Below are 21,381 nucleotides of genomic sequence, written 5' to 3'. Positions count from 1 at the left end.
CTAAGCAGCAGTCAGCTGTCTAGGTCTTCCAAGACGAGCCAAAACCGACCAAAGTCGTACGCTCGCAAAGCACTTAAAAAAAAAATGGTTGTCTCGTTTTTGGCAAAGGGTGATCGTGTCGCCACTATTGTACTAAAATATCGCGACATGGTTACCGCTGACTCGTATACCATTGTTTGTTTGCCAAAAGTCATCACCGAATTTAGAAAAAACTATCCAAGACTTTGAATGATACTGCACCATGACAATGCAAGTTCGCGCACCGCCCGCCAAACACCGATGTTTTTGAGTTCCCAAAATGTTGTAATATTGGATCATCCACCTTACAGCTGTAACTTAAGCACTAATGATTTTAATACATTAACCAAAATTAAGAAAATTCTTCGTGGACTACCTTTCAGCACACCTGAAGAAGCTGTTGACGTATACAAATCGGCCGTTTTGACTACCCCCACTTTGGAATGGAATAAATATTTAAAAACTGATTTGAATGCATGCAAAAGTGCATTAAATATCGCTAAGTATTCTTAAAAAAATAATAAACGGTAATAACCTATTGGATTATCTATACTTATTTCAAACGACACAACTTAAAAGGCAGCCCTCGTAGCTACTTAGAGAGTTCAAGTTTATACTTTTTTATGTGTTATCTCCTTTCCAATTGCATTTGAATTTATGTTTTTGAATCAGGATCCTAATTTTTATTCAACCTATACTGTCCCACTGTTCGGCAAAGGAAACCCAGCTACTTCTATTGATCGCTTTTGTGGCCAGTCCGATAAAAATCTGAATAGCAAAATATTATGCATTGTATCTTGTATGTGCAACATACTTACGGAAAAAATTAATTCTAAAATAAAATATGTACATAAATATAACTAACGAGAGGCTACTCAAATTAATAGAAGCCGCGAGTAGAAGTTAGTCATTAGATAAAGTTAGAATTAAATTCATGGACTTTGCAGTATGCAAAATAGTCCCAATGGAAGGTTCTGAACTGTTGTAAAGATTGCTTGCATTAACTCTGCAGCTGTGGTTTGTTTATAAAGCTAGATCCTTTGGGAAATATACAATTTTTGCCAAAGCATTTGAATTTCAAATTCTTTATCATTTGGTTGTGTTATTTGTCTTATGATGGTTTTGAGGTAACAAAGTCTGTTTTAAAAATATATTGTGGGTTCGAAATATGTTACTTATTGTATATATTTTCTTTTTTCAACTTAAAAACTCGCTAACTTTGCAGGTTCACTTAAAATCTACGACAGCACCTATCATTTTATAATTTTATGAGTCTGAAGTGAGTGGGTGGACTGTCAGGTAGTTAAAACTTTGTTATAAACATAGTTTATATTCGTCCCTTTGTAAAGGAGAAAAATATACGAAGATTTTTTATACAGTATAATAAAAAACTAACACGTTATTTGAAATTAAATAATGGTCATTGTGTGAGCAAGAGTAGACTGAGCAGAATAAAAAATAGAATAATGTTCAGCTGACTATTAATAGAGTTAGGAATAAATACGAAATAACTCAGGTGTATGTTTTAGTTTAGTTCGTTGTTGTGATACGTTGTGGATTTAGCACCCACACAATGCTTTTCAAGGGTAACAAACAATATTTACTTTTATATAAATACACATAAAACTAAATACAAAAACTCGGCTAGATTTTGGGAGTTCCCAAAATGAAAAGCTAAGATTATGCTAGTCTTCGCTATTTGTCGATCCGCCCGTTTACACTAGACTGTTTCGCATGAACCGTGGTACAACTTCGATAGATGTTTTCACCTCTGAGCCTAGAAACGGCATGCGTAATAGCATTTTTTACCCAACGAGAGCAAAGAAAAAGGACGATTAAGACCCGAACAGGATTCCTATTTTTAACATGATAATTATAATGGAGTCTAAATAACACATTTTAACTCAAATGAAATACGTGATTGTAGGAAAGAAACGAGAATTATGATCCGCAAAAATGTATCGCTTCATTTTTATTTTTACGTCAAAAACGTGAGGTTTTTTTTCTACCAGTATTCGTTAGTCGTTAAAATAAACCTCATTATATAAATAAGTATGTCTTACTCATGCCAAATCTAAAAAGGTCGGAGTTATATTTTATATTTAGTATTGTTCTCGTTTATAATAATATCTGAATATTTTGGGTTGATTACACACACATAGTACCTACAACACGTATTTATTACGTAATCAAGTAACTTTTAATATTCCATAATCAGTACAACTATGATAGTGACAAATAAAGTTGAAAACTTATTTGCTTAGTTAAAACGTTATTTTTAAAACAATAGACAGAAACCGAAACATATGCCGAAAGCTATGAAATAAAATCTATAAGATAATAGCTTTCCGCCCGCGGTTTCACGCGCGTCCCGAGATAACTGCTTCCCGTAGCCAGATGGTGACAAAAACTATCCTATGTCCTTCTCCTGGCTTTTAACTACCTCCCTGCCAGTTTTCAGCTAAATCGGTTAAGCCGTTCTTGAGTTATAAGTGGAGTAACTAATACGACTTTCTTTTATATATATAGATGAGCAAAATAAGAAACATTTCTCACAAAAATACATTTGACATAGTAAAATAAATAACAGTATATAATAATAATTTCCCACAGTGAAACATCAATCAAATTAAAGTTAGTTAGTATAGACCCACAACTTAGTTCATTATTCTACTTTACAAACTTATCCCGAATATTTCACAAGCAAAGTTCCATAATTCCCTGAATAGTACTTACTACATATTATTATAGTATAACAGTACTTCATATTGTTCATTGTTAATTTTACGTTCATTTTCAAAGATCTATTTTAGAATTTGGACAATAATAGCAAATGTCTATAAAATGTATTATGTATTTATGGCTTCAAGTAACAAACGAGAACACAAAACAGAGAGAGACAAAAAAACGGGCCGATTTTCCAATCATCAGATAAGGAATAAATATAGCGGTTTGACACTATTTTCTATACAAAAGATGTCAAAGGGTCAATCATTTTTTTTAGATAATATAACAGCTGAATTGTTTAAAAAAATGCAATTTTTTACTTATGAAAATACATATTATCAGTTCAGAACATAGAAACCTCACAATATTCCTAGTCTCATGAAATGTAAATGAAATAATATCCATCAGATTTCTTTGTGAGAGAACACACAGAGAATGCATTCCCAGTTGATATTTCTGACACTAAGCTGCATTACAATTTTCCACTCTACGGCAAGTTGTCTGCGTATAATTACAGACGTACGTCAAATTTTATATTTATTACTTTAGAGCTAATTGAAAAGTAATTTATTTAGAAAGAGTATGTTGAAGTTTATGCGTATTCAATGAGTAGTAGGTACAGATAAGCTGTCTCTCACAATTTTAGCAATAAAACTATCCGATATTATTTTACTTTTAATACATAATAAATATACACAAAAAAAAAACTGATTAATACATGATTCAAAAACATAACACCTAATAAAATAATTTGGAGTAACTTCAAAAATCGATAGAAGAATCTAATCATTGTTACGTCGGCAAACGTTGCTAAGGCTTTGAACGCCATCTGTTCCAGACATAATAGAAAAACTATTGTTTGGACACTTGGCGTACAACGTGTTAAAAGAAAATACTCGAATCAATTAGAATTTGTTTGAGTGCCATCGATATCTTACTTCACTACGTAGTATAAAACAAAGTCGCTTTTTTATCCCTAGGTAAAACCCTAGGAAAAACTACGCACCAGATTTTGATGCGGTTTTTTTAATAGATAGTGATTAATATCGAAGGTTTATATGTATACCTACTAATATACATTAAATATTGGGGCGGGTTGCTAGTAAACTATATAAATCATGAACTAGAGAATCAGTATAAAGGTGATGATGACTTAGACTATAAAAACATAGGGCACAGCCTCGAATTTTCTATAACATTCGGGAACTTACTTGAACATTCTAGACTATAGGTCATTGAACTTCAGGTAGCTAGTAACATTATTAAGCATTTCCAGGGTCTAAGACTGATGAAGGAGAGGAAGCGAGTGGCATGGATCCTGTTACTGCTGGCAGTGCTGTTCGCAATGTGCTGGATGCCGTACAACATCATGCAACTCCTGCTGGATGTCAATCTAGTCAATGCTAAGGATCTCAGCATGTTTCTGCCGTATGCACTTTTCATTGGTAAGTACAAAATTCTCCGTAACAGCCTTTTTTATCGTCTCACAGCTGGGCACAGGCATCCTCTCACACGGAGAAGGGTTAAGCGATAATCACCACGCTTGCTCAATGTGGGTTGGTGACTTCAGACTTAACAGTCCAGGTTTCCTCGAAATGCAACAAAATTGTTACTGACATTAAAAATGTTAAAGTGTGTTAGCCTCTTCGCTACGTTTTAGGGCATGGACGTAGATACATACTCTTTACCATGGAGATAGAAATTAGACGGATTTTAATTCGGGTACAGGAACCAAAGCCAACCCCAACATAATTGGGAAAAGGCTATATAATAAGGTAAGATAGGCAGTCGCGTTGGACAAAAAGCCGATCCTACTGAAGTTAGGAAAAGGAAGATAATATCAAATTAGTAAAATTTCAAGGGAGTTTGAAGCTTTATTGTGAAAATTAGTAGAAAACTTTTAAAAGACGTATTAATTTTCATTTTGTTTGCTGAACAAAATATTTATATAGGCTGAAACCATTAGCGTTTACATTAATGACGTAATGGAATCCCGGGAAATGTACGCAGTTTCCAGTTAACACTTTTAACTAATATTTTGTGTTTGTGAACAATCAATTTTTACGCGTGAAAATGTATGAATTCTTACTCCTTTAAATATGTTTTTTTATTATTTTTTGTACTCAGGAGGTACTTGCTGTACTTTTAATGTGAATGTCACGTTTCAAGCGGGAAATACCATTTTCTTTTATTTTTTGCTTTATACGTCAAATAGGATGATCTCATTATTCCTCAACATAATTTTTGATATCTTTGCTAAACTCTGAAGTTTTCTATAACTAATTTCTGCCATAAATGCATACCAAAAACAAAAAAAAAGTTTTTACTTTGCTCAGTAAAGTCATAGCCTTTTTCCTTTTTCAGGCTCTTTTATATGTAAAACTTGCTTTTAGGCTTTGTCGTGCACCTGCATTTACACAGAGAATAACAAAAGTGCATTAGAAGTAGTTCAGTAGATATGTTTTAGCATAAAATAGAATCGCGAACATACGGACTGAGGCTTTGCTTTTAAGAAAATATGGAAATTCTAGCAATGTGAACTAAAACAAGATTTGTGTTCGGATTCAATAGTGAATGATTGAATTTCTCTTTAGCATAGTAGGTATTTAAACTAGTCTAGATACCGGGAAATATACCGTCTACACTTACATGATTTTAAAGGGATTTCTTGAAGGACTTATTAAAAATAATAGCTATCCAAACGAACACTTAAGGAGCTTCTTTTTTATTTAGGTAACGAAATTACGTTAGCAAAAATTTCAACAAGGTTAGTAAAAATTACCAGCACATTCTTCAGATTTTTCTAAATATCAAATTACTTCGAAATACCTAACACAATATTACGACACAATTTTGTCTATGTAGACAGCGTCTCAGAAAAAGTGATAACTTGAATATTAAAGTAGGTCATTAAAATGTTACGCATTTAAAAATTAACGCAAAATTGTTGGTTTCGGAACTTATAATTATGTAGGTTATGAGTGAGTTGGGAGATGTCGCTTTAATATGAATATTAAATACTTTGTGGCTACTCAATCTGATTGATGTAATTCCTCTCACGTCTGACCCGTATAATATTGTGAAAATTGGTCAAGAATCGTGACGCTGAATTTTATTGAATGTTAATTTTTCATATCGTTTATTTTATCTGATTGTTTTCTGGGGTTATGAAAGAAAAATATGGTCCAGTATCGGAACAAACTACATTCCGTATCGAGTTAAATGGCAGTGTTATGTTGGTAGTTATAGTGTAAAGTTTCATAAAATTATGTACAGTGGTTTTTAAGTGACAGAGTAACATACTTTCACGTTTATATTAGTGTGATTCAGGTCACGTGTAGCAAACATACAGGTTGAGATTCATGAACTAAATTATAGTAGGAGGCAGTGAACTAGATTTCTTACCCAGTGTACGAGTAGGTAATTGGTTCAAAAACAATAACAAGATTTTAACCTAAAAGAATTTTGTTGACGAACACCCTTTTCCCCTCTCTTTTACGAAAACCTTAGTTTTACCCAGGACCATAAATTTTTTTTTGCTTCATCATGAGCATAGGCTTTTCCCAAACTATATTGGGGTCGGCTTCCAGTCTTAACCTGGCATAGCTTCAAATGGAGGGACTGCAAAACTGACCTCCTCAACCCAGCTACCCGGGCAATACGATACCCCTTAGAAAGACTGGTTGTCAGACTGCCAAAGATTTTCTTACTTACATATTTTACCTTTTTCTCTGCAGGTCACGCAAACTCAGCAATAAACCCCATAGTATACTGCTTGATGACGAGGAACTTCCAGCGATCAGCTCGCAAGCTGCTCTGCGGCCGCGGCGTCTGTCAACAGACCAACTTCACGGTAATTGGTTTTTAATTAATTTGCTTTTTTCTTCCTAGATTGGGTTTGGAGTTAATTGATGGTAGGTTGTGGTAGGCGTTTCAAGGGCGTATGTTATTGCGTGTGTTTGTTTTTTTTTTTTTTTTCGTGTTCTAGCATATATACCACTTGATAGTTTCATCTTTACTAGGATCTGTACAAACAGGCCGATTTCGTAAGACGTCTACGTGCGGTGTTTTTGCTGTATTTATTTTTACTTCGTTCCAATAAAACGAAACATTTGAAGTGCTACTTCAAGTAGTTTTCAGGTAGGAACTCTGGAGATTTAAATGTCAATCAATTTGCATATATGGCAGGAATAGAGTCCGTGCGCGCAACCATGCTTAGAGGGTTACAAAACTTACGATACTTCAATAGAATGTAATTTAACCTAGAAAATCATAAGCATTTTTTCAAAGATTTTCACATCACATACGCTATTAAGGCTAACGTTCGCCATCATACAGGTTAACGAGCGAGTCATGTTAAAGCAAACCCGAACTGACACAAATGACCGGACACACCCACGCCTAATTTGTTTATCTGTCTAGACGAAAGGCACACACCCCCAAAACACGGATATGAAGTTGCCTACAACAGCTGAACTGACTCGATCAAAGTCAAAAATTGTTTATTCAAGCTTGGCTGCAAAACAACACTTTTTGAACTTCAGGAATACACAAAAGACAGCCCCCGAAACGCTCACCCTTCACCACTTTCTATGTGTTTATGCTGGGAAGAAATACGTACACGTAGTGGCGCAACAAACTCCCCAACTAAGACTAGTGAACTTATATGTTCCAATGATAGAATGTGGTGTTCCACGTTTACCATAGACATACCTATAACAAGAATGTAATTAAAACTGTCCGACTCGTGAAAGTATTTTTAGGAAGCTAGGTAAGATTCTATTAATAATTTTTTACCCGCATAGGTACCAGTAAAAAACCCTTACAAAACTTTGTTTTCATAAGGTATCGTGAAACGTTTTGTATTTGCAACCTTTGAGGTCTCACACAATTGGCACAATAAAATAAACACAGTGAAATAAAATTCCACAGATGTGTCCTCGCTTTTTCGTGTATTTTTTGGAAGCTGCAGCAGTTCCGAGGCAATAAAATGTAAAAAAATGTTTTCGGTCTTTTGGTTACCTAACCTTTGTTTTTTCGAGTCCAAAGGGGTTATCTTTTGTATAGTGCAGTCTAAGTAACACTATTGACATGGTTCTAAAACTGGATCCTATGAATAATTAATTAATAATAACTGGCAAGCAACCCCCAATTCAAGGTCTCACTTACTTTCAAATAACTCACATTTTATTCCGTAAAAAAACATTTGTGACAATGATCCAAACATCAGTACCTAAACATTAGATCGGCTTCAGCGTTTTTCAAATTAATTTTTTTCGCTAATGTTTTGTTAAGCCGCTCTTTCAGTATAAATTGGTTGGACAGGTCATCTATCAGTGTCGAGTATAATTAGCAACGTTGGAGCATCGTGTTGACCTTAAATTGAATTTCATAATGGAAGCGGCAGAGTAGCCTATACCAGCAAAATCTAATTTCAAAGTGAAAACCTATGAGACTGTGATCCGACGAAAGTGAATAGCTACGTATAAAAGTGCTGTGATAAAGAATGAATTGTTATTTTATAAGTTAGGTTTACCGTTTGCATAGGGGCTTTATTTGGAGCTCTGATGAATATCAAATGAGCATAACTTAATTACGATGATGCTAATAACAAACGGATCGTTTAATAAACACATATACATATTTAAAACGTAAATTTTGGTGCGAACGTTGACTATTCGAATATTCGCGTCCATGAAATGAAAAAAAGAAATATGAGATGTCATTGTTTATGGAGAAGGATAATAAAATGGACAAGAATACAAATAATGTGGATTTTTGATGTGTCAAATAGAATGATTATTGAACATATTTAATAAGTGTTTGCAAATGTGATGAATGAGCTTTCCGCAAATCAGGAAAAATACCTTAGTTGAGAACGAAATGCTTAGTTGAAAACAAAATGCAAATATACTCGTAATAATGTAGAAAAATAATAGGGATTATGTAATTTGTTTACAAAATATGTTTTATCACAATAATGAAATTTAGACATCACAAAGTGACACAACCCAGTAAAACCAAATATGTTTTTATTTCATACCTCTGTTCATTTTTCGATCCATAGTTTTAGGAATTTCACCATGCAAAACTAATTCAATTCACCTGACAGGAGTTCCATGAAAACATTCCACTATTGTTTATAGCGGATTATTCCATTTTGATATTGTGCTACCACTTGGATTTCCAATTAATATGTCCAATAGATGACATCTTGCGTAATCTACACTTTATCAGTATTGTTTTATTTGTAGCTAAGGAAAATGTACAGTTGGAATTCCTAGGATAGAATATACATTTGAATCTATATCTTTTGCCTCTTATATCATCCTTGAGCTACTAACAATCTTAGGCTTGATCCAACCACATTTGAATCAAGTAAACCACTTCTAAATCTTTCAACTCCTTTTTGAAATAGATCTAGGTGTAAGAAATACTCGAACGTTTTTGCAAAGAAAAACAATTGTTCACAATTCTTTTCACCTTTTCTTCAAGCGTTAAATTGAAAAGAACCTGTCAGCAGCAAGTTTTAATTAAACTTAAACACTGATTTCACGTGAACATGCTAGCTACATTTAAACTAGTGCGAAAGTTTCCTTTATAGAATATCCACATTTCAAACTTTTGCTAAGTGCATTCAACACTTATAAATGCAGATGGTTTACTTTCTAAAATATTGATATTTAGTGTATTTTTTGTTGAAACAAGTTTTCCAAAAGAATCAGTTAGAAGTACCAGTTTGCGTCAAAGGAAAATGTTAAGGTTTATAAATAATGTTTTCTTAGGGTTTATTTTTAGCCTACTCTTTTTCTATCTTACAGGTAAGCCGAAGTGAGATCCTAATACTTACCTAAACTATTGAATAGTAAAAGTTATTAGGTATATTATTTTGTTACCGACCACATAAATATAAGTGGGCAGGCTAAGACATAACTCTTGACTTATTTCTGTCAATAATATCTCATCTCTCATAATAATTGTGGGCGTCAACAATAATTTGATAAGAAAGAACGTGGTTTGTCGGAAATTCTCATAAATTCGATCACCGTGATATGTATCAGACTTTGCGTGACTCATTTTCGATACAAACAACATATCGCCATATTAGGATACTAGCTTCTGCCCGCGACTTCGTACGCGGATCCTGTCCCTTATGCCAGCGACTACGGGGTCAGCAAAATCAAAGATCTGAACCGTCTGATATTGAATTTTAAGGGCCCGTTGACTTGAAAACAACGGAATACGGATAAACATTAGAAACGTTCCATATATTTAATTAAATTGGACTAAACAAAACGCTGAGAACTGAACCGCAATAGGCGTGATCATAGGGATAAAAGTAGTGATTCTAATAAGTCTGCATTTAAGTTATGTGGCAAAAATGTTACACGTATTATTACGTAAAAAAACATTAAATAGATGACAAAGTCGTGGTGACTTAGTGGAAGTCGTGGTGGTTTAGTGGGTAGAGAACCAATCTCTCAAGTATGAGCGTGCGTCTTTGATTCCAGGTCTGGCAAGTGCCTGCCAATGCAACTTTTCTAAGTTCGTATGTACTTTCTACGTATATTTTGGATACCAATAACCGTTATTTGGAGGGGATGTTAAACTGTAGGTTCCGGCTGTCATTGAACATTCTTGGCAGTCGTTATGGGTAGTCAGAAGCCAGTAAGTCTTACCAAGGTATGTTGGGTTGAGCGGGTAACCAGGTTGTGGAGGTCAGATAGGCAGTCGCTCCTTGTAAAACACTGGTACTCAGTTGCATCGTGACTGGAAGTCGACCATAACATAATTGGGACAAAGGCTCTTGAGATAATAACGACAATAATAATGAGATATAGGCACCGCAGGACATCTGAGGCTGATGACGGGGAGTAGCAACCCCGCGGGGCTATACTATATGCTGAGTTCTCCAGGGAGAGTATCCCCCATCTCCGGCCGGTCGGAGTGAACCATGACGGGGGTAGGTCTCACGCCTCTGGCTTGGCTTGGCCGTCCAGAGTGGAGTCGCTAGAGCAGGATTAGTAGCCCTGCTCGGAGGGTAGGTGCCTCATGGTAAGCACAGGGAGCGCGTAATCTGTGTTTAAAGTCCGCCGAGGTATCCTCACGCTTCAGGTTCCCGGGGGCCCAGTAAGTGAGGTGGCGAGTCTCCACCTGCCATTTTTACATGTACCATTGACATCCACTAACATCCCATCACAAATAGCCCAAGTAGTTTCCCTCAATAGTTAGCAATAGTTTAGCACAGAACCGGGGATTGTCTTTTTTTTAACGACGTCCACCGGTGAATGTCCTTGGGTTCATTTCTATAGTGTATAAAGGGATAATCGACGGTATTGTGTCACCATTTCATTAAAGTTGTCTCAAAAGGGCTTCAGCGTGTTGGCTTCGGCCCCACGTTTGCCTCCCAAAAATTCGGAACTCTGTAGTCCCGAGGTCTGGAAGAGACAAACAAAATAATAATGAGATATAACGCAACAAAGTCGGAGAGTGAGGGCTCGTGACGCCACGTCTAAGTATGTAAAATTTGTACTAAGCAGTGACTTAACGAAGCGTTGTTGTATCTTCGTTATTATTTGTTTGTGAGAGAGAGAGAAAAGAAAAATACGTGTCCATTATTTTAGGATAGGATTCACCATACCTATTTCATAACATTCATTTCTATACATTTCAAGTGTAGTATTGCTCTTGAAGTTTCATATCAGGTGTTCCAGATCTTCGATGTTTATACATCAATAGAGAGTGCTTATCAGATTGAACCACTTTTGCTAAAACGTCATATCTTCATATGCTATAGTCTAGCTGGACTCCTGGAGTTCCACATCAGGTGTTTTACACCTTCAATTTGTATAAGTCAACAGAGAGTGCTTATCAGATTGAACAACTTTTGCTAAAACGTCATACCTCTATATGCTATAGTCTAGCTGGGCACCTGGAGTTCCACATCAGGTGTTTTAGATCTTCAATTTGTGTAAGTCAATAGAAAGTGCTTATCAAATTGAACAACTTTTGCTAAAACGCCATACCTGTATATGGTACAGAGAAGCTGGGCTCTTGGGGTTCCACATCAGGTGTTCCAGATCTTCAAATTTATTATCTCAACTAAAAATGCTCATCACATGAAACAATTTTTGCCATGGCACCATTTTTATATCTCTTATAGTTTTGTTGGTCTGTTGGAGTTCTGCATCAGGTCTTCAAGTTTCGAAGATATATTATAGCCTATATGTTGACCAGGCTTAATACTGATACAACAAAGAAAAAATCATTGAAATCCGTTCAGTAGTTCCGAAGATTAGCGTGTACAAACAAACAGACATACAGACATACAGACATACAGACAAACAGACAGAATTTTTTTTTTGGATTTGTGCTCCATTACTGTTTCTAAACCCCACCCAATTATTATTTTTTAAATATATTCAATGTACAGACACAGTTTTTTTACAGATTTATTATATGTATAGATAGCTACTTGGGTACTTCGATTATAACAAATTCTCATAAAATTCATGCAACATTTTTTTTTATTTGGAACTTATAGTAAACTAAATAGGAAATATAAAAATTAGTCACAAAAAATCTTAAAAGGAACTTATGACGGAATATGTAAATGGAGAGTGTCGTTGACCTTAAATTCTTGATGTGTAAGAAAATAGGCACTTGGAAATATAGATAAGCTGATAAGTGAAAAGCAAAGATTGAACATTCACGTATATTAAGTGTACAGGGTCAATACCCTTAGGATAAGTTTTTTTCTTTTAGAGCTTGGAAATTAATAGGTTTCTGGATAAATATTTTTCTATTTTGCTTATAAAACTTCTGGTCAGGAGTGGCGTAGGGCGTTCTATGAAACGAAGATTAAAGTTAAACCAGTTGCACCGCAACAGCACGGCTCCACACCAGCATTTAAGTTGTCATTCAATTTAGAGCATTAAATCGTGTATATTATATTTCGTAATGTCAATATGAAAAAGCCAACGTCGAGCAGTCAGCGCGCTTGCCGCTACCACACAACTCGACTCGCCGCCCGCGTGCTGCAAGCGAGCGGACCTCATGCGTACAGCGCGCCGAACGGCGTGCTAATTACGCGCCGACTCCGAACCGGCAGCGAAACAACGTCATTGCGTCGTGTTCAATCATAACTGTCTTAAAATAATATTGAGTTTGCGGTGACAGCAAGCTTACACCTCGCGGCCGGCGCGCGGCCGGCGCGCGGACGGCGCGCGGACGGCGAGCTTGCACCTTGCGGACAACGCGTATTTAGCGCGCTGGCAGCTAGCCGTAGTCTAAATTCGAGGCGACGCCGTGCTGCTGCCGTGCTGTTGCGGTGCTGATATAATGTGCCATGTCCCATAGAATATAATTTTTAATTTTAAGTTAACTTAGAATAAACAGAATTTGTAACAAAAAGTTTTCAATCGAATGAAATATGCCTAACAAAGTATACGATACTTATGATTGAATTTCACCTATTTCTTTCATATGGAAACCAATAAAGTAAAACTTTGTACTTTCATCCTTTTTGATTGATTTCGTTAAAAGCAAATAGAGAACGATTATTTAAATATCAACCATGTGGCTTTTCGTCGACAATATATGAGTTTTGTGCGTGTTTGACTTGACAAATGGAAGTGCGCGCCTTTTCACGCCATTACGCCTTTTATCATTAAGTGGATAAAAGCCTAATATAACGTGAACTTTTGACCTCTATGAGGTTTCAGTACTTTATGGTGACGTGAGCACTTTGAGAATTTGATACTATTAAGTGTTTCATTTCGCATATGGTTTAAGAAATAAATATGAAGTGAATTATACATATAAGTAGTTATTAAGTACGTTGTTTATTTTTTCACCGTAGGTGTAATTTGCATTTATCATATTGTTTAATTTATCACCTCGTTGCCTCGTAACTAATTGATTTAAACAAAATATTGCAATTTACTGAAAAGCATTTTAATCTCCGTTATTTTAATTAATTTCAACGTAATTAAAGTTGATGTGTTAATATTTGACGAGCGATTAAGTGATAAATGATTTTTATAATTAACACTTTAATGGTGAAATGTGACTGATGTTTAATCGGAAAATTACTGTGAATTCGGTAAGTAGGTGTTAAAATATAATTGAGATAAGGGTAGGCAGGTGATGCTTCAAAAAATAGCAATTTATTAAAGGAGCTACGGGGAAGTAACATAAACGATTGATCTGAACTGAAATAAACCGGCCAAGTGCGAGTCGGACTCGCGCACCGAGGGTTCCGTACAAATGCTGTATAGATAAAAAGTGAGTTTCGCGCCAACCGTTCAGTTTAGAACAATCACAGTTATGGTAATTTCGTGAGAGTCAAAATAGTTAATATTTTTTATTTTATAATATAATTAAAATAGTAGGCCAGTACCTTGTAAAAGTTATTTTATTGAAGTTATTTATATACAACATTTTATAGTCATCATTCAGAAATCTGATTGAAAATAACTAATTATGTCTTAAAGGTCATGGGGCATATCTGACCCGCTTTGTAAAAAGTGGCGGACATGAATCAAAGTAGTTTTAAATCGAGGAGAATGGTATGACGTTTCTTTGAATATAAATATTTTATTAAAATTCCATGGAGACGAATGTCCAGGATCGTTTGAAAAATATAAAAGACAAGCAGTTTCAGAGGATTGTACAGGTTGCAATGCTAGTTTTTATTGTTAAAGACATTTATAAAGAAGGAAGGTGCCAATCCGGATGACCAGGATCTGATGAGGATCTGGAAACCCTGAGAAATCGAGGGCAACTATTGAATATTGTAGGCACGCATCGAGTCATAACCAGACATGTGAGTGTATTTTTGAGGGTACTGGTAAACAGTGAAGGTTTGGAGCTGATTTGATTATGGAGACTACAGAGAGTCAAGGGAACTCCCGAACGGTATGTTGCAACTACCACGTGTTTAGGCTTATTTTATTCGTATTGGCGAAGACTTTCCACAAAGATAGGTTTGACTGCCATTGTGGGATCGACAACTAAGATCAGATATAGTTATGGGAACTCCTTTACAATTTATAACGTAACCTTGTGTTGGAGCTTATTTTATTTTAGGTGATGAGAATTCACTACTAACTTGGGTTAAAGCAGCCATTGCAGGAATGGGATCTTTTATTTTTGAGGGATTAATCACCTAAAGAGCCCCAGTTTCAGGTTTTTTTCGAAACCGCCTGACGACTTGTAGCTGTCGAATTGTAACAACGACTTCTAGAGAGTAGGATTCGAGGCTGCTGGCTTTACGTTTCTAGAGCCTTGACAAAAGTGTAATTCTGTCCCTTTCTTTGTTTTATAAAGTCGGCATTATTTTATTTTGTAGCATTTTACAAACAAATCCAACTTCAAACATATAAAAAAGCAACAAGAAAACAAATGCAAGAAAGAAATTAAAAAGATGTTAGGTGCATCGGTCTAGAAGTCGGTGTCTAGAGGATGCATCTATATTTATTTAACCACCGAGATCTAGACCGATGCATATAAACAGTTTTCTTGTTGTTTTAGAAGTTGTTTTTTTTTTGTAAAAAGTTTTTATTTTTAACTTTTGTGAAAAGTTCTCATCAATACGAATAATATAAGCCCAAACACGACGTAACTAAAACATACCGAGTTCTCTCGACTTTCTCACGTCTCCATCATCAGATAAGCTCTAAACCTTCACTGTTTGATAGTATCACCAGACATACATCTGAGAATCAAGTTTTAATCCTATGCATGCCTACAATTTCTGATAGTTGCCCTCGATTTCTCAGGATTTCCATCATCAGATCCTGACCTGATGACAATGGAAATAAACGGCGAGTATACTCTTTCACTACAAAGAAATGATTTCTCAAATCCGTCAAACTTGGTCGTTTAAATTCCCCATTGAAATGAGGAAAATATTTGATGTTTACACCTGATTTTCTCTAGATTCCCATGGTTCACATTGATGCGACTAATGCCATAGTAAATCAGAGCCTTTATCATTATACTGTGCTATATTTCGTTCGTATCCGCCGTGGGTATGGTTTTCATACTAAGGTGCCCAATGACCTTTGAATGATTTAAAATTTTTCACAGTTTAGAGGCCATTATATTTAAGAAGTGTTTGATATGAATTTCACTTTTTATTCAAAACTTTAATAGTAAGTTTATAATTATTAAAAAAATATTTTATGTCATGTAAGCAAAAATAATATTTTAATATTTTATGTAACTTCAAATTTATCATTTTCGCAATTTTTCCTTTATCTGTACTATATAACGTTGCTTCGTGCCGAATTTTAAGATTCTGAGTTCACGGGAAGTACCTTGTAGGTTTTGATTCTCTAGCGTGTGACGGAAATTCGTCTAAGGTGTCGGTAAAACTGCTGTATCTTTTGATCGCGATAACTTAGAAGTTTGATTTTTTCATTGCTTAAAGGGACAATAGACCCAAGTATTTGGTATAAATTTCAATTTGGTACCTTTATTCGTTCGTGAGAAATAAGGTAGTAAGTTTCATTTTATTAAAATATTTTTATTATATTATATAACAAAAAAAAATGAGATTTTCGCAATTTTTCCTATATTTGCATTATATAACAATGCTTCATGCCAAATTTCAAGATTCTGAGTTTACGGGAAGTACCCTGTAGGTTTTGATTCCTTTGCGAGTGTCGAGAATTTGTTGAAAATATCGACATAATCGGTTGTATCTTTTGATTGGCTTGGCTTAGAAGCTTGATATTTTCACAGCCTAAAGGGACAATAGACCCGAGTATTTCATGTGAATTTCAGCTTGATACGTCCACGCGTTCTTAAGATAAAGGGTCTTGACAAACAGACAGACAGACAGACGGACAACAAAGTGATCCTATAAGGGTTCCGTTTTTTCCTTTCGAGGTACGGAACCCTAAAAATAACATAAAAATTGAGAAATATATAACAGATATAACTTGACAAAATCCCTCTTTAATCTTAGAGATAATTCGCCATAACTCGCAAGTGTACTCAAATATAAAACCAACTTCCGTAATTCGATGCGCGATTTTGAAACGCGCCGATGCGAACGAGTGTAATCTTGAAAGATGATTTATATTTGAAGGAAATGGCTGTGACTTTACGAAAAACCAGGGATATATCGACATTTTCTTATAGTACACTGGAGGGCAATAAATCTGGGTACGCAATGAAACTTTAGTAATCAAATGTAATAGGAGCACGGACAGGACGATTTGCCAAAACTCAGTATGTACGGGAAATTTTTAACTCAGCTCAGAAAATGTTCCTAACTTATGGCTTTTAATAGATTTATTTTTTTCAGAATAGCCTTTCGTTTATTAATACTTTTACACAGGAAAAAAATACAAATATGTCTAGTAAATAGAGCCTCTAAATACCAAAATAATCGTTGATAACATTTCAATACGTTAAGAAATTGCAGGTATTTATATTTTTATTATTTTTATATATTATTTATACAAGCTGTTGATTTGCATCCGTGCCATATTCAAGGACGTAATTATGCTACTGATTCTCGACCCAAATCAACAAAAAAATTGGCACATAATTTTTTTTAAAAAACTTTTTTCGGAATTCCTTCAATGTCATCTAGCCGTATTTTAAACTTGGCGCGTGTGTTACTGGCCTTAAAATCGTGCTGTGCCCTCAAACAAACGCAAACACAAAGCATTCGCAACGATCCTTCATAATTTTCATTCATAAAATGGGGTTACTTTACAAATACTACGACATTGAAATGACAAAAAAAGCAGTGCATATTAGCTATTTGCCGTCTACTGTAATTCCAATCGATTATTTACGTATTTTATGTCCTCCTCCTGAAGTATGGCACAAATGCAAATCAACACCTTGTATTTATTTTTATATTAAGCACTTTTATGAGTACATACACTTAAACCATTTTAATTCCTAGTAGATAATACTCCAGCCCCATTCGAGCTGCTGCTATGTTTTCTTGCGAACAATAGCGGCGAAGAGTAAAGAAGTTTCCCCGAACACTATTAATCCATGTAAACTATGAAAAACCGTGCATACTTTATTCATACAAATACGTGAAGGTATGTTTGAAATCTTCCAACTTGGCTAATATCCAACAATTAGCTACATGGCTAACATTCCCAGCTTTATGTCGTCCCCGGGGAAATGAAACTTTGTATATTTAAAAGTTATACGCACCATGTTTCATTTGTATATTCTGTGTTTGTTAACATTAACGAGTCGGTAAACGGTTTATTTGTTATCTAATAACTTATTTACTGTTCGTTAGTATAGTTACATTGGTTTTATTTGATATGTTAAATGCACATGGGAATTCTATTTATTATATTATATGGCTTCTGAGCTGGAATAAAAAAAAAATTGGCCCCGTTTTTGGCTGAGTAACTACATAAAACTTAGTAGGTACGATTAATGGAAGCTACAACCTTCCTAAACGTTAGTCATCCTAGTCGAAGATATCTAAGCAATAAACGCTAAACATGTTGGTGTTAGGAACTCATTACAATGGGCCTTCGCAGTACATAAGTTTCAAGGTTGCTCGCCTGCAACCAGCTGCAGCCTTCGTCCGCGGTTAGACACAACTTTAACTCATCGCTAGTTGAACACATAACTTGGCCAGTTTTATTAAACAATACCAGCCAAGGTAAGGCCTTGTAGATTCTTTTCAAGATAATTCCAATGCTGCATAAGATACCTATTAGAACACAAACCAATCATTAACAAAACTACCAAAGAAAAATGTTTTTATGTAATCGCCCCAGATTTCTTGTACGCAAATGTACGAGGAATTTTAGAAAGATGACTACTTTACACAAAAATGATTGATTACAAGTACTTTCTAGGTTTTATACACAAATGGATTTTTAATAAGTATTTTAATGTATTAGATAAAGAACTATGCCATATTTTTAAAGTACTTTGGTAATTTTTGTCGAATTATTTAAAACATAAATAACAATTGAAGAAAAAAAATGATTAAAAAATGGTTAACGACCTAGTCTCCAATTTACACTAAAGTCATAATCAGAAATAGAATATTTACATAATAGAGAGATTTTATATAATTATTTAATAGAGATTTCTTCTACATCGAATAATCAATGCACAGTGAATTCTTTGAATACTAAATCTTTGTCATATAAATCACAAATTCTACAAAGTGCTATTGCCAATTCCAGTTGCCAATAATGTGGAATGATTGAGCTCAAATTCCTTTGAAAAGGAATTTAAAGAAAATTGATCAAAATATGAATATGAAAATGACTTGAGAAAATATGAATCTAAGCTGGATTGCATGCATCATGCTTCGATGAGTGGAGCAAGTCGTGTCAATGTATTAGAGTACCCCTATACTGCAGACTAAACAATCGGCCAAAAGTTGACCTGATGGTTGTAATTTTTTTAAACAAACAAACTATCGGCCGACTAAAAGTTTGCATCTTAATAGCCTTAACTGTGATCAGCTTTCTGTCTTATGTTCTTGAGTATCTACTGATATTATCATGGGCCGATGTTTATATACTATAACAACCAATACAAAGAGCTCGTGCCTAACTTAATTGCAGCTCATCGGTTTACTTCATTTTTACCGCAGTTAATTTTGTTGAGAACTAAGTATTAATATATCTCTCGTTATATTTAAATCAAAATAATACTAGCTCCTAATATTCTTGATCTACCTTCTCGCTAAGACTGGTTCTCCGAATTTCTAACTCCTACAATTAACAGTCAATCAATATGGACTTTAAATACCTACAGACTGATGTATGTACGTTAATTAAGGAGTTACACGTGTGGAAGCAAAGTCCGTGACCATGTGTGGTCCGACCAAAACTTAAGCTGTTGAGAAATTACAACTTTGAACAGGTGATTACTAAAATCTAAGTAATGGTACTATCAGACCGAGAGCGGTCACGCGGTCAAGCGTTCAAGCGGTCAGTTTTGCGTTTTTTGTGTCATGTCATATCATGTTATGTAGATACGACCCCACATACGACATAGTTGGGAAAAAGGCTCCGAGGATGATGATGAGATATACTCACACAGGAGGCATTCTGACCGCGTCGGTCAAGTAGAAGCAGTGGTAGTAGAGCTCGAACGCAGAACGCTCGACCTCGTGACCGCTCTCTGTCTTATAGATACCTAAGACTTTAAAAAAGCATATCAAATTTCTAGTACAACACTATTATAATAATAAACTATTTCGCTAAACTAACTGTTTTGTTTTGGTGCTAGATGTTAATTGTTTTGTTGTTGTTCAAAACTTAATTTTGTTTTTGTTAGGATTGTAAACAAAGCCTATGTTTTAAGTAATAGTTTAGAACTTAGTTACATATTTCAAGTTTAAATAATATAGTGAGTGGAGGTCAGGCAAGTACCAATGCAACTTTTCTAAGTTTGTATGTACTTTCTAAGTATATCTTAGACACCATTGGCTGTGTTTCGGATGGCACGTTAAACTGTAGGTCCCGGCTGTCATCGAACATCCTTGGCAGTCGTTACGGGTAGTCAGAAGCCAGTAAGTCTGACACCAGTCTAACCAAGGGGTATCGGGTTGCCCGGGAAACTGGGTTGAGGAGGTCAGATAGGCAGTCGTTTCTTGTAAAGCACTGGTACTCAGCTGAATCCGGTTAGACTGGAAGCCGACCGCAACATGATTGGGAAAAAGCTCGGAGGATGATGGCTGAAATATTGAATGTTATATCCGCCTGTGTGTAGTAGGTTCGATTTCTGCAGAAGACAAAAATGTCCAATCTGGTCTGGTTTGTCTACAAGTAGCAGGATCGTTCGAAAGAGTTACCGCGGTCTTACTACATATGTAAAAGGCTCCATCAAACAAAGATGGGTTGTAGGCATTAAACGTATCGCATCGCATTACTTCCTGCTGCACCTACAGGGTCATCTAATGATTTCCCATGCCAAAGTACGGTTTGGTTTGTTAACGATATTCATGTGTGAAATGAATAGGTACTCATAGATCAGTAATGATGCTCACCGAATTACTCAAATATAGAAAGATATTTTATCATAATTGCAAATTATGTAGGTAAATAAATCACTCACATAGTTCTCGTAACTATGCAGAAATTGTTATTAAATGAAATTACCGAGTCTGATTGGCAATATCTGTACTCGGAATCATGAAATATAGCAAATTATTGACTGCCACGTTAATACCTAAGTAAATGGTATTCAAAACAACTCATATATGCATATGTATTTTTTCCGAAACTAATAACTGTCTTCCTTTGGTTTATTTTCTGTTTAATAATGATGAAATACGATACGATGTTTAATAATAAGCATATTAATACTTGAATGTTATGTACAGGAATAATTGGACTTCAGATTTATGTACTTTATGCTAACTATTGTTTTTCTTGATTGTCTTAACCTGTAGTCTGTCACTGTACTTATTAAATAAATAAATAAATAAATAAATAAATAAATAATACCGATAACCGTTGGGGTAAACGAGTTCTAGAGTAGAGACCACGCCTCGGCAAACGTAGTGTAGGACGTCCTCAGGCACGGTGGAGTGATGACTTGCGCAAGACGGCTGGCAGGAGCTGGATGCGAGCAGCCGAAAATCGATCTCAGTGGCGTGGACTTGGAGAGGCC

The 21,381-nt window shown here is 35.2% G+C and overlaps 1 protein-coding gene across 1 annotated transcript in view; it reads left to right on the top strand.

Annotated features, from left to right (window-relative positions):
- Positions 1-21,381, top strand: part of LOC124630613 (neuropeptide FF receptor 2-like) — a 44,019-nt gene that overhangs the window by 15,418 nt on the left and 7,220 nt on the right. The window contains exons 6-7 of the mRNA XM_047164575.1: positions 4,022-4,190; positions 6,483-6,598. Coding sequence (XP_047020531.1) covers positions 4,022-4,190; positions 6,483-6,598 — 285 coding nt within the window. The remainder of the gene's footprint in view (positions 1-4,021; positions 4,191-6,482; positions 6,599-21,381) is intronic.

The sequence above is a fragment of the Helicoverpa zea genome, chromosome 5, assembly GCF_022581195.2.
Source record: "Helicoverpa zea isolate HzStark_Cry1AcR chromosome 5, ilHelZeax1.1, whole genome shotgun sequence".
In the NCBI taxonomy this organism is placed as follows: domain Eukaryota; kingdom Metazoa; phylum Arthropoda; class Insecta; order Lepidoptera; family Noctuidae; genus Helicoverpa; species Helicoverpa zea.
The sequence above is the reverse complement of the archived record's forward strand: the minus strand, read 5'-3'. Positions and strand labels throughout refer to the sequence as shown.